This window comes from Cucurbita pepo, chromosome 19 (genome assembly GCF_057944985.1).
Source record: "Cucurbita pepo subsp. pepo isolate OVF chromosome 19, ASM5794498v1, whole genome shotgun sequence".
In the NCBI taxonomy this organism is placed as follows: Eukaryota; Viridiplantae; Streptophyta; class Magnoliopsida; order Cucurbitales; family Cucurbitaceae; genus Cucurbita; species Cucurbita pepo.
In genome coordinates this window covers 12,890,411-12,910,681 of record NC_141816.1, presented here as the reverse complement: position 1 = coordinate 12,910,681, position 20,271 = coordinate 12,890,411, and the positions used below count along the sequence as shown (strand labels likewise).

General features: G+C 36.5%; 3 protein-coding genes across 9 annotated transcripts; 1 reads left to right on the top strand and 2 right to left on the bottom strand.

The window, feature by feature from the left end:
• Nucleotides 1–166: 166 nt before the first annotated feature.
• POLH (Y-family DNA polymerase H) lies at nt 167–7,773 on the bottom strand. 2 transcript variants are annotated; one of them, XM_087119937.1, is made up of 17 exons: nt 7,442–7,773; nt 7,101–7,240; nt 6,498–6,618; nt 6,325–6,436; nt 6,076–6,246; nt 4,703–4,867; nt 4,503–4,606; nt 4,303–4,422; nt 3,950–4,073; nt 2,919–3,032; nt 2,578–2,793; nt 2,045–2,147; nt 1,739–1,947; nt 1,196–1,274; nt 996–1,120; nt 680–779; nt 167–575 (listed from the first exon to the last, which is right to left on the bottom strand). In XM_087119937.1, exons 4-17 carry the CDS (start codon nt 6,430–6,432, stop codon nt 358–360), a joined length of 1,956 nt encoding a protein of 651 aa, XP_086976063.1. In that variant the 5' UTR covers nt 6,433–6,436; nt 6,498–6,618; nt 7,101–7,240; nt 7,442–7,773; the 3' UTR covers nt 167–357. The 2 variants fall into 2 exon arrangements, with proteins under 2 accessions (XP_086976063.1, XP_023518508.2); XM_023662740.2 differs by lacking the exon at nt 7,101–7,240.
• Nucleotides 7,774–8,513: 740 nt separating this feature from the next.
• On the bottom strand, nt 8,514–10,340 carry LOC111781610 (uncharacterized). Of its 4 annotated transcripts, none has more exons than XM_023662298.2 (4): nt 10,163–10,340; nt 9,566–10,018; nt 9,020–9,136; nt 8,514–8,749 (listed from the first exon to the last, which is right to left on the bottom strand). In XM_023662298.2, exons 2-4 carry the CDS (start codon nt 9,887–9,889, stop codon nt 8,672–8,674), a joined length of 519 nt encoding a protein of 172 aa, XP_023518066.2. In that variant the 5' UTR covers nt 9,890–10,018; nt 10,163–10,340; the 3' UTR covers nt 8,514–8,671. The 4 variants fall into 4 exon arrangements, with proteins under 4 accessions (XP_023518066.2, XP_023518065.2, XP_023518067.2 ...); XM_023662297.2 differs by having other exon boundaries at nt 9,566–9,943; XM_023662299.2 differs by having other exon boundaries at nt 9,566–9,940.
• A 158-nt stretch (nt 10,341–10,498) lies between these two features.
• Nucleotides 10,499–20,172, top strand: LOC111781609 (histone acetyltransferase GCN5). Of its 3 annotated transcripts, none has more exons than XM_087120120.1 (14): nt 10,499–11,271; nt 11,910–11,975; nt 12,788–12,852; nt 13,054–13,134; nt 15,115–15,186; nt 16,349–16,517; nt 17,204–17,247; nt 17,609–17,708; nt 18,545–18,613; nt 18,905–18,956; nt 19,229–19,344; nt 19,463–19,556; nt 19,703–19,844; nt 19,911–20,172. In XM_087120120.1, exons 1-14 carry the CDS (start codon nt 10,663–10,665, stop codon nt 19,975–19,977), a joined length of 1,746 nt encoding a protein of 581 aa, XP_086976246.1. In that variant the 5' UTR covers nt 10,499–10,662; the 3' UTR covers nt 19,978–20,172. The 3 variants fall into 3 exon arrangements, with proteins under 3 accessions (XP_086976246.1, XP_086976245.1, XP_023518064.2); XM_087120119.1 differs by having other exon boundaries at nt 10,500–11,271; nt 18,902–18,956; XM_023662296.2 differs by lacking the exon at nt 11,910–11,975 and having other exon boundaries at nt 10,500–11,271; nt 18,902–18,956.
• The last annotated feature ends 99 nt before the right edge of the window (nt 20,173–20,271 follow it).

The window sequence follows — 20,271 nt, the reverse complement described above, 5'->3', positions numbered from 1 at the left end:
AGATACTGCACCCATTCCAAAAGTTGTCTCTAAATTATCTTCCAATGGCTACCCAAATAAATTTAAAATTTAAAAAAAAAAAAAAAAAAGTTGGAGAGATCGTAGAGGAAGCTCGACACCAATGAAGCCTATCGTGGATGAAGTGATCAATAACGAAGACGAAACCGAGCCCAATAACGCTATATATAATTTGCAAAATCTTTAAAAAGAAAATTACAGCCCTTGTTCATCATTATTTCACATATTCTTCTGACATCAAAATTTGCATCTTTTGAGAGATTCCTGCTTTGTAGGCTCACAAATCATCATGAAGATACTACATATTTACAAGTACAGCGTTTAAAGAAAGCACAACTGTCAACTACTCTTGGAAGGTAGAAAGTAACGAGAAATGGTGGAACCTCGATTCACTGTATTGGATCGCTTGCGAGGCCTGATCCAACACCATACTTCTTTCTGAATTTCAGGCGGCAACTCGTCAATCACTGAAATATCAATGTCGTCAACATTATAATTCCATCTTTCACCTCCTACTTCCCTATTGTCGGACAGTCTTAATTCGCTAGTGTGTCCATCTGGCATTATGTACAAAAAAAATAATCAATTTATGTCTACAAGGCTTGTTTAGATCCTTATTTATTTAAAAGGGATAAAAGAAGACAATATATTTGAAACATACCGGCAGGTGATAAGCCATCTTGGATGCTTTCAGAATGTTCCTGATTCCTCGCTGTGGAAGAAAGATCAGGCTTAAAGAAGCTCAAGATTGAAGCTGTGCCCTAGCATCATGAAATGTTAAAGAATAAAAACAACAAATCTTCAACAGTTAAATATACAAAGAACGATATTGTTTCAAAGTATATACATATATATATGTATAAACAGTCCTAATATAACTGCTTGGATCCATTTATTCTTTTATTCCCTTAATAGCAAAATTTCTCCATGATAATGGAACTTTCCAAATGAATTATAATAATAAAGCACTTGCAAACCTTGTCTTTTGATTTGTTCCTTTTCGTACACAGCGGAGACATAATTCTTGTCTTCTTGGACTTCTGCTCTTCTAATGTAATTATTGGGAACTCACTTTTATTTGGGCCCGAACATAACTTGCTTTCTATAAGGATTACCCCTATGTAGATTAGAAAGTGGGAAAGAAAGGAAAATACTTAGGTGCATATGAATACCATACCTGAGGCGGCTAAGGGAAGTCGGGTTGCTTCTTGAACAACACCATCTTTTTCAAACTCTTTGGAAGAACAGCATGGATCCTGCACATCAAAGAATCTTGAGTTAGAAATAAGAAATGTTTTTTTTTTCTTTTTTTTACTAGAATTACTTTTCAACCGATCTTGATAAAGTGCACCACCCATAGCATTTAGTAAGCACAAAAAGATGTCATGACCACTCAAATGCTCAGTAACTCTTAAGACAGTCTTATAGCAATGTAAATGATCATAAATTCAAAACTACTTGATACAAATTGCAAACAGGAAAAGTGGTATTTGCAATTCTGTAGTGCTTCACAAGATCTATTCGTTCAGAAAAGCTCAAGAAGGGCAATCTAAAAGTTGGAGAAGCTACAACTCAAACTCGAGAACTTTTTATTTGAAAATTTCAAATTACCCTAAAATTCAAAGACCATATTGAAAACAACTTGATATGTTCGGAATGGATGTTGTGGAATATGTTACAGCAGTACGATTCAGCAAAAGAACTATTGAATATCCTATACCATGACTTCATCTTTCCACAAACCCCTTTCACACTCCTCTTGATCCCAATTGCTTCTATCTGTAGCGTTCTTAACCTCTGTTTCTCCTCCAGTGAATTTATCAAGAGCCTCACTTGAGTTCACTGAATAATCTGTACAACCTAAATGACCGTTCTCAATCTTGGTTTCTTCTCCAGTGTATTCATCATGAGCTTCACTTGAGTCCATAACTGAATAATTTGTAAGAAGTAAGTTACCAGGAAGTTTTAACTAAAAGAAGTATAATGAGACGCAAAATAGACGGAAACATATTTTAGCTCTTAATACCTGAAAGCAAAGCAGTTTCTTGTGTATCATTACCCTGGGGTTTGTCAGATGATGCGCAATACGAATGCTGGCTATGCAAGTATTTTGTAATTGAACACGTTCCCTACCACAAGAATAAGCATCAGGAGGCTGAGCATTGAGATTAAAAGAAAAACAGAAAATTAATAAGAAAATTAGCAACCATTGTACAGATGAACTGATTAACGACTAAGAAGTGGAATGGTTCAAATAATACACTAACAATTCAAGAAAAAAAAGAACCAGTATTGTTCAACAGTAAAAGTTGTCACAGTCAAGATGCTACAACATTTAGACAATCATTAGTAAACTTTCCTATCAAATTCAGACAGGAAACTAAAAATGTTATTTCATCAAAGTGTCGTACTAAATAGAAAAAATAAAACAAAACAGAAACATTCATCACAATGTTTTTCGATGATTTAGGCTAAAAGCACTATGACAAGATGTTGAAGCCGTTGGTGGTCAAACATAACCAGACCACAGAATTAGTTGCCAAATATGCTCAAACTTACAGACGGTATGGCCATAATTTTACTTGCTGAGACAGAAAGAGAAGTTATTCGCCATCCACTGTTTAGATCTCTCTGGCTGTTAGCTCTGTAAGAGCCTAAATAATCCCGCAATCCAGCCTTAAATAAGTTTAGTGCATCCTCCTGAATTTTAGCAGCACCATATCTTAAGGGACAAGACTTGGAAGGGAACTTCTTATGTGGATCTGAGTCGCTCAACTGCACCACCAAGAATAATCATATCTTAGCAATTAGTGAGCAGCAAGCCATAATATGGATACATTTATTGAATTTTGCTGTTGAACCTAAATCTCAGCAACAAGTTCAGAACACAAAAAACATACCTCATATGCACTAGCATGAAGGGTAAGGGTGTGAGCCATCCGCCTATTCTGATCTAAATCAGAACAAAGACGCTCACTCAGTTCTTCAGAAAGTTCAGTTAGCCAGTGCTGAACCTGCAGAAGAGGGAATCATGATGGGTAACTCTGTGATGGTTAAACAAGGACTTCCAAACATGTCCACCAATCTATTGTCTTGTCCAAAGGAGAAAAAAATCATCTCCTTGCACATGAAAACATGTTTAGCGCAACAGTACGCAGCATCACATAGAAACGGCATTCAAAAAGGATTGAGTCCATTTCGATATGAATGCACAAAAGATGTACATTCCATCAAGGATCCATTTTGGAGTTCCATAAATCAGATTCAGATATTATCTTCAACAATTATGTACAAGTATCTAATGAAAAGGATAATATTTATGCAATCATACAACCGAAGAGTTGGATGTGGTGGTAAGGCCTTGGAATTTAACCCAAATTATGAAGTCAAAATCATCTGGGGTCACTACCTACGTTGTTAAAGATTCTACAGACTGCTTGAATACAAATGTTGTAGCCGTGGTGGTTAAACCAGTTCTAATTCTCATTGCTGAAGCTGATTCCATTTTTAGTTATGGTAGAAAACATACCCTCCCCTAATGCCCAGTTAATCAGACTTTTGCAATATTTTTAAATACTTGAATGTCATCTTATATTGAACACATTCTTAAAAGATCAAATCATGTCATGAAAAATTTTAAAGAACAAATCTAGTAATAAGTACATTAAAATAGAAGAAATAGACAAATAGCAATTAGATTTAACTGAATATATGGTAACATTTATTTAGAATATTCAGCGTCAACACTCAAAGCACTTTACATCAAAACCTTAATCAATGTGCAGTATAAAGGAGATTATCCATCCTCCTAAGCACACACTGACATCAAGAAAAAAAAAAACAGAAAGAAAAGAAAAAACGACCAAACAACGGGAATGTAAATCTAATTGATGTCCTCAATAAAATTTAAAAAATAAAAGCTAAATCTTACTGAAGAAATTGTTCTCAGAGCTTGGGGGCCAGGAAAACTCTTCCCAGAACCATGGCTTTTGGGAAGAAGGCGACATTGTACTTCTTCCCCACTGATTCCTCTGGCAATATTCCATAACCAAGTACTAAAAAAACAAAAAAGTGAATTATTCTATTGTGATAAGACAAACGGACAATCCTACAAAACATAAGAGCCTTTATTATTCTTCTTTTTTTAGAAGACCAAAACATTTCAGAGTACGAAATTACAAATAAGAGCCTTTATTCATTTTGTCTGACTTTTCCTGTTTCTTGTTTCATTGTAGTTAATAGTTATTCACAAAAGATCCAAGATAGAATTCATTTATAAAATACCCAGTATTAAATCCATAACGTTCTTGTAGCTTCTGCTCTGGAAACCTCAACAGATCTCCAACAGTGTTCACACCAAGGTCACTTTCTAAAGAACTCCCTAGCTTTCCACCAAGTTGTTTCCTGCCATAAAATTTCAGAACTGACTCGGTTAAATTAAATGGTAACATATCGTTAGTGTGATATGATATATGAAAACTTACATTTTTTTTATTGGTAGGGAATCAAGCAAGCCTTTCACGCAGGAGTGGGGCACAACAGTCTGTTGAGCAGGTTTATTCATGGCACTCGCAAGTTTAGCCAGCATCTGCTCACAATCTCATATATAATTGAAAATGATGTCAATTAAAAGATAGTTTTGAATAAAAGTAGGATTCAGTATGAACAAATAGTTCCATCCTGCCTTGTTATGAGAAATTCCAGCAGAACAAGTAAACTCGGTCTCTTTCAACACTTGCATCCTCAGTTCAGCAACAATGAGAGTTCCACAAGCCAACAGCTTATCACGATAATCTGAATCACTCTTCGTAAGCCACATCCTTACACATTCTTGGCTATCACTTTGTTCCTGATTTAAAACCAATTTCAATATTGTATGTTGTAGCTGATGAAGAAGCCAGTTCATAGCCAATATTATCAGCATTAAGAAGTAGATTTAATTTCTTAAAAATTTAATAGTACAGTTGGAAAAGAAAAATATCCTCTTTATACCATGCTAAAGAAGAGGGAAAAAACATATGCGTACAAGAAATAAATTATTAGTCTCAGAGATTCCCCTAAAGTTTATGTTGATCAATCCCTGAAGATTATGGAAATAGAGTTCTCACTGGAGAAATCCTTCGGAAGAATAAATGTTTTAAAGCAACAAAGGATCAGCTCCCCTTTTCCACAGAGGAGGTCTTCAAGTCGTGAAGGACCTTGATTCAAACAAAATACCCTGGATGGTTTTAAAGGCAGCATTCTCAAACATTATGGTAGTTTAAATTAAACCTATTCGTGCTTGGTAACCAAGAAGTTGAAATCAACCTCAGAAAATGGGATTTGTGATATTGTATGAAGTGTTAACCTCTCTACCATAATCAAAGGAAGAACAAGAGCTAAATTGCGGAGTTTCAAGAGGTGTAAGAAAAAGAATTCTCTTCCTCCTTCGATATTTGTACCTGGGGCATACAGCTTTAGCCGTCTTTTGGAAAAAGAAGAGGAGGATAAAGTCCTAGGAGGATAAGATCGGTAGAAAATATTTTCACCTCAACCCCCCTATAGTTTTCTCTGATCTTCTCTTCAACACTTTGTCATGATAAGTTTCTTACAAATCATTATGTGTGTTCAAAGTCCAAAGATTAAAAAAAAAAAAGAACTTTGGAACATTGATTTGAGAATTTCCGAAGTAAAGGAATAGAAGAAACTTCCTAAGTTTGAAAGAGGAGAAATTTTCTGTTTGGTAGATTTTATATTTGTCTTTTCAAGTGGGAGTATCCTGGATAAAACCTTTTATGATTATGACCAGTCCCATAATTGTGCCAATTAAAAGTCTTTTTATAACTCCATTGGATTTTATAGGCTTTCAGCCACTTTCTTATGAAGTTATCATTATATCAATGATATCTTTTGTTTCTTATTTAAAAAAGAACAAAAAACGTGTCCTGTAAATAGTCAAAATTTATAATGCAAATTGGCATCTAACAATTACCATTTTTTTTATGCATCAGTAGATATCGCAGTAATGACTTTAAGAAGGAGATCAGGAATGAAGAAATCTCAGAGATTGTATCTGACCGTTTGATCAAGACCTAAAACATGAGACTTTAGAGCCTCAACATCAATAGCCTCCATGCTCTCCGGAGGAGTTTCAACTAACATTGCTTCGGCGGCATCAGTTAGGTCAAGATATACTTCATCAATCGATGCTCTCTCACACCTTCCCTTCTTTGAAAGAATACGAACAACCTACAATTTTATTAATTTTTTAGATGTCAACATTCCTTGGTAACAGAGAACACTGAATGTACAAATGATACTACTCACCTCTGAACCTGCATCCCGGTATGTCTTGAGGTCTGCTTTACCGCGTGCCACAGGAACTTGAACAAGCTGAATTTGAGGGCAGATTTTCTTTGCCTCATCCCCTCGCATTGATCTGAAGCTTATTAGACTGTTGAAGAGAATAAATTATAACTTGGGGGAAGAAGTGTCTATACCGCTTCACACCAAATTTGCGTGCTTCATAGCCGACAGCAATCAAGCCACCACCTTTCCATGCGTTATATTGAACCACAGCAGTAGGTACACCCCTTAAATGTGGCTGCTTCCGTTGCTCAACTGCAGAAATGATAACAGTTAACTTGAGAGAGAGAACTATACAAAATTGTTGTCTATGGCAGATAATTTTCCGTAACTTCCCTGATCATACATTACTAATTCCCATAGAAGGAAAATATGGAAAATTTAAGATCCATGACTCCCACCTGTCATACTAATCCTTATCAAGGAACTTAACACCCCAGCGAGAACCAGAAACCATATTGCAAAGTGATTCTAGGATAAAATTTATTCCTCTTCTTCTGATCGAGAAAACTTCCATTGGAGAAAATAAATAAATAAGCCACGAGATTCTAGGATATATTATTAGTCTCAGAAACCATATTGCAAAGTGATTCTAGGATAATACGACCTCCCAAGTTTAGGAAAATTCAGGCCCATGATAAAGCACTATACCAAATATCAGCCCACTCTTCCACTCAACCAAAAACTTATCTACGAAAGTTCTCCTATTATGGACATCTAGACAATCGCATTATTACCGATAATTTCCAGAGCATTTTGCGCATAAACAATGCACTGTGAATACAGCTTCTACAAGCTTCTGCTTTTGTTTACAGAGTGGCCTTTGACTGAGTAAAGACGTACAGGCGCGATTCCACTGTATCTCCAAGCAGTTATTCTAGAAATTGATATCGACTAGATCAGCAGAATGCTAAACACTAAACCAAATTGTGAACTTCGATGTCCCCCAGTATCGGAATCCAAATTTGAGGGTAGTTAAGAAATATCAGCATTCGTTCGTGGAAGTAGATTTCGAAAGGTATATCTCTAAATAGTTCAAAGAATGGGCGTACGACAAGGAGAGTAAGAGAATTGTAACCTTGAACGTAGAAGCAGTCCATATCGACGTGAGCGATGATTCTGGCATCTGATGACTCCGGCTTCGCTACTGGCATCTCTTACCAATGCTCGGGTAGACAGCATAAGCATAAGCCAAATCTAACACCGTCAGATGAGTAATTAACTTCTTCTCCGAGTAGGATCAAAGAATGTTTAGCAATCAGCATGAAGATGCACGTCGGCGGAATACTAGTCCGTTTTGCGAACATCGACAAACCAAAATTGGAACTGAGAGAAAAATGGAGGGAAGTGTCAGCTTAGGCAAACATTTTTAAGCGATAAACACAATCCGAATGGAAAATGGAAATTTGCAAGAAAAATGAGATTGTCATTAGCAAAATGGGTAATTGTTGGAAATAGCCCATTTTGTTCTGGGCTTACGTAAATAACTCCGTTTCAGAAAACTTGTTTTAATAGTGCTGGTGACGTCAGCAAACGAGGTGAAACTACCATAATACCCTTTATTCTTTGAAATCGGAGGGACAAAACATAATCGGCGCCCAATTAGAAACTTTCCCTCCAATTTCGGGCTCCATTTTTAATATCCTAAAACCCAGTATTAATTTCAGAAAAGAAGTTCATATATTTATTTTTTCCAGTTATTTAGGCATGTATCATGTTTTCATATGAAAATTTTCCCAATCTATTCTTTCAGACTATTTAGGTATATTTGACTGTTTATTTATTTATTATTTTCCCGACAATTTAGACATATTTGATTTTTTTAGTAGATAATACTTTATTAAATCTTTTGAAATGTTATTAAAATTTTTAAAAGTTAGATGGTGTTTAAGTGGTATATATATATATATGCAAATGCGGGCACAGAGCAAGAGATGGTAAATGTATAATGCGGGCCCACCGACGCTACTGAAAAGTGACAACAAAAACTCAATCTATCATGCCCAAATAACCTTATATACATATATAAGACACTGAAGCATATGATACAAGTATGTTCGAGAAGTCTGCTCACAAGGCTCTCGGACTCTGGAATGAGAGAATATGTCAGGCTGTTCAAGAATGAGAGAATATGTCAAAGAGTCTTTGAATTGGTGCAGCAAAGTATCTATTTGCAGTATAGTTGATCACAGGGAAGTCTGGTTTTGAGAACATCAGTGGCACTGTGTGTAGCATGCTCACAGGGAATATACAGTTCACAAAAAAGAAATATAAACAGCATCGTTACATCCAAAGGACAACAATTGTTCTACAAGTAACCATCCCTTCTGTCTTGATCCTCAGCTTCCTTATTGGCAACTTCCACAGATTTGAACCAAAGGAATCCCTGTCTCGACAAATTAGATAGATAGAGAGAGAGAGAGAGAGAGAGAGAGAGAGAGAGAGGCCTTGTAAGTGGGACTTCCTATTTCTGCAAATTAATTCTTTTTTATATTCAATTTTCTGAATCCCCCCAAAGAAAGATGGATAAATGCATTTATCTTCATTATATAGACCGCAGAAACTAATGTTGTAGCTTCATGGTATGATAAATGCATACCAAGAGATGTGATAAGCCCTTCACAAATGTCAAAAAAATGGAGATGGTAGAACTTACAGCAGTGGGAATGCCCGTAAATGCGAAAAATCCAAGCAATGGAGCGTAAAATATGCTGTCTGAGTCTATGATTCCAAACACAGGCTTCTGGTTGACGTACTCAAATACTGAGCCTATCTGCACAGTTGGAAGTAGTTCCAATAAACAAACAAACAAACAGTTTCAATTGGAATTAGTATCTGTAGCTTAATCATATGCTGCTGAACAAATAAATGAATTACATGTGTCAACATGCTGCTGCTGAAGAACTAACAGTTCAACCAGTTAAAATATGCCATAGTTACCAAGAAGCTAATGGACTCATTCCAAGAAAAAAAAAAAAAAAAGGTTGATTCTATCCACAATTCAGTCCGCAGAAGCCTGCATTCTTTTGAGTTTCAAGTTTAAATTCTTACAATGTTGTTCTCTCCTTATTTCATATAAAAGACTGTTAAAGCGAGGTAATAATGTCGTTTGTTTCTACTTAAATTTGAGTAAACTGGCCCTTAGAACAAGAATACATATCCAAAATTCCATAAACAAGTCTGTGGTGAGAGGAAAGCTTACAGCGGCAATTGCAGTGATAGATGAGGCCAGTAAGTAAACGTAGAAAGGGACCTGAAATCCCAGTTGGGATCCAGTTTCTTTGCCTTCCTCCCTTGCCCAAGGAGGAGGCTCCTCCGAATCAGGTTTAGCCCAGGAAGGGATTGTTTCTTCAGACTCGCTCGATTTTGCAGACCCTTCAGTAACGGAAAACACAGTAAGCTTGCGATACCCATTGCTTCTCCTTCCAATAGGCCGCAAGTGTCCGAATGCAGTGCGTTCCGTATTCATCCTCCCGTAATTACAAGCTAACCTTGGATTGCAATAAGACAATAGTGTCGCAGACATTACTTCCAATTCTTCTTTCGACCCCTTCCTTCAATCTTCTCTATCAATCAGCTTCTAGCAAAATGAATTTTGGTATACAAAAATTCACACTCCACATGAAACACAAACATATAATATCTTGCTAAGCACCTAGCAGAAATGACACAGTTCTAGCAGCAGTTAGTATCAGCTCTTGATTCTTCTTTCAGCAGCAACAAGTTTTAGTACTTTCATTTTCCTTTCATGCACGACGAAAATACGAACAAGAAAAGAAAAATAGAGGAGGGGGCTTACTGGTGTGGAATGAACCTTCGTGAGAGTGAGACGAGCGTGATGAGAGTGCACAGCCAGCGTGGTGTTGCGCATCCGGCCACCGTGGAACTACCGGCAGCGATGGGAAAGAGGACTAAATTGAGAGGTCGATTTGGAGGGAGATAACGCAGACGAATCAAGGATAACGAATGACGCAAAATTAAAATTAAGGAAATTATTTATATAAAAAAATGGAAAATAAATTAGAGTATATTATTAAATATTTTTTTAATGCCGTTTGGAGATTTTTTTTTTATTTTATCTTTTAAGTTCATTAGTTAATTGATAAAGTGAAATATATATATTGCTGGGGTATGGGGGTATTTATGTCAATTTACATTGTGCGACTGCAGTCACCGCCGTTACCGAAGAAGATCGCAATGCGTCGTCGACCAGAACAAAGCCCCAGCCAGCTTCATAAGGCTTCTGTCTCCTAGCTCCACTTTTCAACCGGAGTTGCTTCTTCCGCGCCATTTTCTCCAATGGATACGCACTCCGCTTACCTCACTGGTACGAATCGTTCCCGTAGTTCTCAAACCCCTTCCCCCTCCCACTCCGCCTCCGCCTCCGCCACCTCCTCCATCCACAAGCGCAAATTGGCCTCCGAGGACCACGTCCCTCCTTTCCCTCCATCCTTTTCTCCTTCCTTTCCCTCCGCCTCCGCCACCTCCCGTAGTTCTCAAAGCATATCTGCTCGCGGCGGTGGCGCTGACTCCGACTCGGACGACGATTCCGATGATGCTGTCGTCGAGGACGACGAGGATGACTTTGACAATGATTCCTCCATGCGCAACTTCACTGCTGCTAGACTTGAGAACAGCGGTGCTGCCGGTTCTGCTTCCGCCTCTGCTTCGGCTTCTGCTGCGCGTACAACCAAGATCAAGTCGAATGCAACGGTGAAGATCGAGAATTCGAATATCAGCAAGGATGGAGTCACGGCTGGTGGAACCAATGCGGCGGGTCCAACAGTGGGGACAACAGGAAATTCTGTGTCCGGGATTGTAGTGAAGGAAGACACTTCGAAAATTTTCGCCGACAGTATACAGACTAGTGGTGCCTATATTTCCAGAGAAGAGAGCTTGAAGAGAGAGGTATGTCTTCTGGACCAAACTGTAATCCTATATTTTGGGCCAAGTCCCTGTCGTATGCTGTTTAGAACAGTAATTTATTTATCCATGGAGGGACGAGTGCGAGAGAGAGGTGGCGTGAGTGAAAAGGGGTAGGAGTGGGGAACGCTTGCCATACCCACCTGAGTTTTATTTTTATTTTCTCCTTTTTCCCCAAGAGTATTACAATGCAAACAAGGTTGGGAATTTGAACCTATGACAATCTTGACCAGTTGAAACTCAGATTATCGAAGTGGCATCCGAAACATTTAGTGTCTCATTTGATGAGATATTTGGGGGAGGTAGAGTTGAAGTAGAGGAAAGTGGGAGAGTAGAGGGTTTAATCTACATCCTACTGGTATGTGGACTTTAAGTTGGGGAGTGCTTGCAGGTCCTTTCAGAAGGCCATAGAAGCAACATATTCTTTAGGCAAACAAGATATGATGCCTGATGATTACATGCTATAGATGGAGAAATCCTTCACCTAAAGGGACGTTAGAAATTTGTTTCTTTAATCCCACTGGAGGAAATTTGAGTATCTTTATTGGAAGCAACATAAAATGTGGCCAGATTTTAGGCATCTTCTTTCACACTTGCCAAGAATATTATCCCTAATCTAATAGGTAAAGAGACCAGAAATCTCATGGGGCAGTACTAGTGTTCCTCCGTTGGTGTTTGTCAAAGAAAAGGTAGGGAAGCATTTACTTAGTTTTTTATTCGGGGGTAGGGGGACTATCAATCTATTCTTACTTGATAGTGCTTTCGTGATTGGTGGTATAATATTTGGGAAGCATTGAGGGTAAATGCATCATAAAGATTACTTATTTGATGTCTTAATGTGCCCTTGAATCCATCTCACTGCTCACTCTGTTTAGTAGCAAGTTAAGGGAATAACCACCTTTTCCTTAGCCCCTTAAGCTAAACGCTTTGGAGTTCTATAGATGTTTGAACTCTTCTGCAGTTTCCCTATTTCCTTTTAAGAGTAAAGCAAGGAAGCTATAGGTAAATTCAATTGAGTTGATCTTTGTATTATTTGGCTGAAAAGAATTGCTTGTTCAATGAAAAGGCACAGAGATTGGATAAAAGTATACTAGTTAGCTAAATTCATGTTTCAGTTTAGGTTTTTATGGATTGTGATTTTAGTCAGTATACTACCTTTGTAATTAAAACAAATTGGAGTTGGTTTTTATGTGTGCCAATGTGTAGTTTGTAACACGTCATCTATCGGACCTTACTCTGTAACTTTTCACTGATTGATAAAATGTTTTTCTGTTATTTTTAAATTTTGAATTCTTTTGGGTATATTTATTTGTAATACGATTAAAGACCAACAGATTAATATATGTGATCATTAAATTCAGCTGCATTATGTCCATTTTGTTGAAGTTAATGAAATCTGAGCTTGTTTTAAGCTTGCTGATTCTGTGCATTGCCAGAGAATTTATTAAGGGGGACTTCAACTTTGTAGTACTGATGGTTTCCTCAATTCATAATGTTTCAGGAGGAAGCATTGTTACTCAAATTTGTATGCCTTTCGAATGACGGTGTTGATGAGCATATGGTTTGGTATTTTTTTTTCCCTTTGCCTAAGTCTTATTCTGCATGCAATTCCTTCTTCTGTAACATTCTTTGAGGGTTTTTCGTGCTTTAGATGTCACGTTCACCTCTAGTCTAACCCCTACAGTAGGCTGTATGCTTTCCGATGTGATCTCATTTTATGTAATAAAAGCTTTGATGCAAAAATGCATTTTACGTGGAACTTCTCAGGTTAATTGGACTGAAGAATATTTTCGCCCGACAACTACCTAACATGCCCAAGGAATACATTGTTCGTCTTGTTATGGACAGGTACCTTCAATTGCTACATGTTATCTTTTTGGGTGGTGAGAAAATGAGGCTTGATTTAATGAAAATATTAAAAGTTGAAGGGATACGAACTCCCCAAGGAAAAATTAAAAGCAGCAAAGACAACTGAGGTCTTTGATTTTGTGATATGAACCAAAGACAACTGAGTTCTTTGATTTTGTGATATGAACCAAGACATCTCAATTATGCAATATGAACTTGAAGGAAGATTCTTGAATGGTTACAAATTTTGGTTACAAATTTTGAGTACATGATAATCTAGAGTTATTATATTTCATTAATGTATTTTAAGACTTTTTATTTATTTTAAAGTTACATTTATGTAGTGGCTAATTTTGATTATAAAGTATGGGTTTTTATCTTTGAGGCTATATAAAACCATTTATGTTGTCTTTGTAACGAAGACTTGAAAAATGTAGTAAAAAGAGCCTTTGTGCTTTTTTCTTGGTCAAAGGCTATGTTTAGATTCATTCAAGCTTGACATGATCGATCTTGCTTGTGGACTGATTCGAATCTCAAACAAGTGTTCTTGCCTTGAGATATTTGATTAAGGAGGCCTGATTAATTGGCAGAACTTCGTAGCTATCGGTCTTCTACCTTGACCAAATTTATTCGGGGCCTTCATAACTTCTGACCTTCCACCTTGACCACATTTATTTGGAATTTTCTTAGCTACCGATTTTTCGGCTGACCAAATTTATTCAGAACCTTCATAGCTACTGTTGAAGTCGTGCCTTGGCATGCCTGAGAGAACACATCTTCACATCGAAGACATGTTGAAATCAAAATTGTTGGTGTCCCAATTGCTGAATTGAAGTCGCATCGACTGAGAGTGTTGAAGGAATGACCTTCATTTAACGATATTTGTGTAATCTCAAGTAGTTGACCTCCATAGTTATCTGTATACTTACGTAATTTCTAGGGATTTATTTAGATGATTTCCTTGCACCTTCTTCAATGGATTTCCTCCCCCTACTAGACAACCCTAATTTTATTACCAACAAAAAAGCATTAGCACTAGCCATGCCGTTACCCTCATATAAGGCGGACTCCAAAATCATACTGCTGTGGTGCCATACGTGAGCACCATGACACTTTCCTTCCAGATTTTAGGCTTCTGATGATTTCTGCCCATGCCATGGCACTTCGTGGTTGCATCATGGTGCTTCCACCTTGAATTTTTTGGCCTTCTGTTAGTCCTACAGTGCAGGCGTTATACGCTCAAGTGATAAGCTCACGACCCCTCCCTAAGATCTTTATTACTCACGTAGACTTTGATTTCTCTCAAAACATCTCTCAAAGTCTCCAAATTCTCTCCGACGCTTTAATCCTCCAAAATAGTCAATCTTGTGCATATTCTGGCATGGACAACAGGAAAACTAACAATTTTCAAGTTATAATCCATATAAAAATAGCTGACGAAGTCTGCTACAGCTTTATACACAATTCTCATTTGTCTCGAACTGTTCTGCTATGAATTATTAATGTCAAGTATGTTAACCATTTTGCTTTGAGTTTTTTAGTTTTTTAAAAATTGGGTTTGTTTTCTTCATTGCAGTAGTTTCCATCTTTATTAAGAAAACATTTGAATTCTTAGCCATTTTCAAAATAAAAAACAAGTTTTTAAATATAAAAAAACATTTGATTTTTTTCCTTACGAAAAGAAAACTATTTTTTTTAGTGTCAAAACTTAGCTTGGATTTTGAAAACATTTGTAGAAAGTAGATACAAAAAACAGAGTCTTCAAAAGGTTATTAAATGGGACCTAAATTGTTGCGCAGGTAAAGCTAAGTTAGATGGTCTTCTTGGATTTTGACTTTTACTAAAACCCATCGTTTATTGAAGCCCAATGACTGGGATTAATTTAGTACTGAAAGTCATTTGTCATTCTGCTATTAAATACTCTTGAACATTATTGTTCATTTATTTGGTTTGTAATTTCCTCTAAAATTTAACTTGCAGAAACCACAAGTCGGTGATGGTTATAAGACGAAATCATGTTGTTGGTGGCATCACGTATCGCCCATATGTCAGGTGCTTTTGATGATGTAGCTACCATTTAGTCAGTTGTATCTGCCAAAAAAGTTGATTAGTTTCTTGTTAAAAAAAGAAAAAAAGAAAAAAAAATGTATCTGCCAATTTCTGGATGCAAAAAGTAAAAATATAAATAAAAACGCGCACACACATAAACATAACCTCCTGCTATCTTATGTGAGGCTAACTTATTTCAACTTGTCCCTTTTATTTGAAAAATTGGTTCAGTTTACATCCCTACTGCAGTTCTTTGTGTCATTCTATTTGTGTGTGAATCTTTATGTTGACGTTCGTTTGTTTTTGGTCACTTGTTTATAGGACAATAATTGGATTACTTGTTTGTAGAACGATATTGGTTCCTTTGTCATCACTATGTCTCTTATCCAAACAAAAAAAGAACAAAGGAAAAACAATAAAAGAACAGTAATTGGTATTGGATGTAGTAACGTGTTTTTGTGCTATGGCATCTCTTCATCCTGCAACGCAACCCAGCCCTAAGGAAGAATTTGAGTCTTGAATTTACTGCATGCTATGTGTAAAATAAATTTGCTTGGCTTCTCTTCCCTTCTCCTCATGTATCGTAAGCTCCAGGGAAAAAAATCTATGTGGTGTTTTGTTTTTTTGATGAATAGATAATAAAAAGTTATTTAATTCTGGTGAAGTTCAGAATATTTTAGGTCATGTTTGATAATCATTTGGTTTTTTATTTCTAGTTTGTGAAAATTTGGCTAATAAAATACTACTTTCACTCCAAAGTTTCTATGTTTTGTTATCCATTTTCTAGAAATGTTACAAAAAAAAAAAAAACCAAGCGAAGTTTTGAAAAAGAAAAAAAAGTAGTTCTTAAAAACTTGTTTTAAAATTCGACTAAGAATTCAAATGATTAAGAGAGGTGAAAACCATGGTGAGGGAACAACCATGATTTTCAAAAATAGAAAAGCAGAAATGTTTGCACACCGAACGGGCCTTAATAATGAACGATGAACTAGAATATTTATTTATTTATTTATCTTATGCTGGAACCTTATTGAACAGTGAAGTCAACACTGATGTTTTTAGGGTACTTGTAGGATCTTTATTAAGTTGGGGGCCAGTCTCTTGACTTCATTTTCTTTTTTCCCCTCATTTCTCTTCCTTCCTTCCTGGTGACCTTCTATTGCAGTCAAAAATTTGGCGAGATAGCCTTTTGTGCAATTACAGCTGATGAGCAAGTAAAAGGATACGGTACCAGATTGATGAATCACTTAAAGCAGCATGCACGTGATGTTGATGGCCTAACTCATTTCCTCACATATGCGGACAATAATGCCGTTGGCTACTTTACCAAGCAGGTCTAGGGTCTATTTTTGAAATACTTATCTTGCTTGTTGTTCTATACTGCTTCTCCATTCATTCACATGAAACTTGTTTGGTTTTCTGTCCGAGAGCCGTTTTTGTCTTTATCAGTCTACTATTTGACATATGAAAAGGGTTGGGATGAGGGTAGGAATTTCGACTTATGGAGATAAATTGTAAACTTGATCAACTATAAGCAACAAAACATTGTCTTTAGATGCCTGCTATTATTTTTACTTTTATTGCTTTTCAATACTTAGATTGGCCATTCACTTGCAGGCATCTTGTGATATGATCATTAAGGTATACTTTTTAATTCCACTTGATAAAGGGATTGAACCTAGATCATTAGAAACAAAAACTCACAGACTCAGTTCATCATAACTCCTGAGTCTTGTACATTCGATAACAATTTTTCTTATTGGCCAAGAGAGTAGATACACCGGAACTAAAAGCATTTTTTCGTTGTCTTTTTTATTCTGTGGTTCTTATCTTGAGGGCATTCCCATAACTTCTTGTACTGAGAGAGGTATGAATTTTCATTTAAGAGGTGTTTGTAATCCTATAGGAACTTGGGCATTTTCGTGTTTAAATATACCTTTCACTTGTCTATATTCAATCTTCTTCTTGAATGTCAGATGTCAAAATGAATGATTGATTGACTTGAGCCTTAAACTTGTAGGGGTTCACGAAAGAAATCCACCTGGAGAAGGACCGGTGGCAGGGGTATGTCACAAGCATCTTTATTATTTTGAAGATTGCCAAAGTTTTCTTTTCGTATCTTTTGGGACAAACAATGACATATACTTCTCAGTATTCACTCTTGTATTTTGCAAGTATCCATTCCTCTTTGTGCAATGTTTTAAAATGCTAAATGTGGCTACATGACTTTTTTTTTTTTTTTTTTTTTTTTGACATAAAAAAGAATGAAAATACCCATGTATGACTAAATAGTGTAATTAAATATCAGTTTCAAATGAACCCAAAAGTCAAGGCTAACAATAAAACACTAATAATTTTGATTTCTAAGTTCTCTCTTACAAAGCTAGGTCAATCGAATTTTTTTTTAACTACTTATTCTTTTCAGGTACATTAAAGACTATGATGGAGGAATTCTTATGGAATGCATAATCGATCCAAAACTCCCATACACTGATTTGTCTACAATGATTCGCCGTCAGAGGCAGGCAAGATGTCTTGATCATTGCACATTCAAATGTTTAGTTTTAATAAAATTTCACGTTCATGCAGCTATAGATGATTGAAATCTGAAAAATGGATGAAGCTTTAGTTCTTTTAGCTGGATTTTTCTTTCAAGGGTTAACATGTAGTTCGGTTAAAATTTTATTTCCATGCAACTACGTTCACAAAGTTACATCTGAACTTGCCAATAGTAATGGAAAAAATCCTCTACCACTGTGACATTTGGTAGGGTGAGCACCACGCCTTCACAAAGTTCAGTACCCTTAACCGATTTGATGGTCTCCTTTATGACTCACATATCCTGTGGTACTCAAAAGAATTTTTCATTCTTCTTCACCCACTCTTACAAAATGAAGTTGTGGGTTGTCCGTCTCACTACCAATTTGTACCACCACCATCTCAATGCCAGTTGGTCTTTGATCTTTATGGTCTCTAGTGAATCCAACCCTCAAATGGGTTGAGCTGAGTTGACTCCATTCCTCTTTTGTTTATTCCGTTAATAAACAGTCGTTTCAAAGACATGGAAACAACTCAACTCAAATCTGGGAGTGCACCAAAGACAAACTACCTACAAATTTTGTGTTAAGAGTTACTTGGTAAAATTATTTAAAAGAAAATTTTTGTCGAACTTAAACTTAGATAATTACTAATCAGAAGTAGTTTTATAAGAATGCTTGTGATTGGCTTGAACTAGAAGAATCTGGGCAGAGGTGGAACATTGAAATGTTAGCCACTTAGCACTATCGATTTGACCAATTCTTTTAATGGTTGGGTTGTAGTGTATATATATTTTTGAATTCTTCTCTCTTGTTTAATGTAGGCAATTGATGAGAAGATAAGAGAGCTTTCGAACTGCCACATTGTTTATCCTGGACTTGATTTACAAAAGGTATGATTGTCAACGTCAGTCTTTTATTACCTTCCTTTTGTCCTTCTAGTTGTAGTTTCCTCTTGGCAAAGAGATAGGCTGTTCCACTGGAATATGTAAACCTTTTGTCTATTTTCCTTTTTATTAAAACTCTCTTTTTAATTTTTCTCATGTTGTGATAATTAAGATTCCATTTTCCTCTCCTAATCACAAAGTCAAAGTTTCCTCTTAAACTTTTCTTTTTCCTAATTTTATTGAGTGATGAATTCCTATTTCTGTATTGAGTCTAATCAAGTCTTGGTTGTTCAGAAGGAGCCAGGAGTTCCCAAAAGATCCGTCAAAGTTGAGGAAATCCCGGGTTTGAGTAAGATTCTACCTTTGGTCTTTGAGTTTGGTTGTGGTTATCATTCACTTCTTTGGCTTGGTTCTCCTGCAACAAAAGTACTTTAGAAACTATTCCTAACACCAGAAAACCATTTTAGTTTTTCATTCTCTAACACCAGAAAACCACTTGCTTTATCCTTAAGGTTTCTTTCTCTCAACGTTTTGGAATGGTGTAGATTTTTTACTACCCTCGCTACCAAAAACGTTCGTCACTTGAGAAAATTTTTGATGGCATGCTACTTTTGATAATAGAGGAGGCTGGATGGACGCCTGATCAATGGGGCTTCTCACGTTACAGAGCCTTAAACTCTGCTGACGGGATCTCAAATCAAAAGCATTTGACTGCCTTCATGCGCTCGCTTCTCAAGGCTAGTTTCTCGTTCAAGTTTACATTGCATTTCCATATTTATGTACTAGTTTCTTCTATTTGCTGCGTTGTCCTTGTATCTGTTAATTTATTCTTCCTGCTATTTTCCACCATACCAGTCAATGCATGACCATGTTGACGCTTGGCCATTCAAGGAACCGGTGGATTCTCGTGACGTACCTGATTATTATGAAATCATTAAGGATCCAGTGGGTAAGAACTCCCAACTTAGCAAATTCGTCTCCTGGATCTTTGCTGCATTCTTTGGATCCCTTGTAGTCGTGTTATTATGTGATAGGTCAATTTGTAACTTCTGATGACATTCAAAAAAATCTCATTATTTGACCATAATGCTGTAGATCTAAAAACGATGGCTAAAAGGGTGGAGTCAGAACAATATTACGTTACCTTCGAGATGTTTGTCGCAGATGTGAGAAGAATGTTTGGTAATGCGCGCACGTACAATGCTCCCGAGACTATTTACTATAAATGTGCAACAAGGTACGATTACCTCATGTTAGCTTTGTGTTTGTGTACCTCATGTTGGCTTACCCAAGTTATTTGCAGGCTAGAAGCACATTTTCAAAGCAGGCTTCAATCAGGTCTACAATCTGCCAACAAAGTTCAACCATGACGGTTGCAATGAAGATGCAGCTTATTAGTTGTACAGATCCTTTTTCATTACAATCAATTATTCTAGCATCTTATTCTTCTAACCCTGATTCTTAATTGTTCAGGGTTAGGATTGTGTAGATCAAGTGATTATATCATATCATATCTTCTTGGATAGAGTTTATTTATGAGATAGAGCGTGGGTTATATTCTTGGATGTGTTTGAAGGGTTCGGTTCATAAACGGTCTTCAATCCTTGTGTTTCTACTAGTAAACCTTTGCTCGATAATTTTAATAGCTAGATTCACTTTAAAAC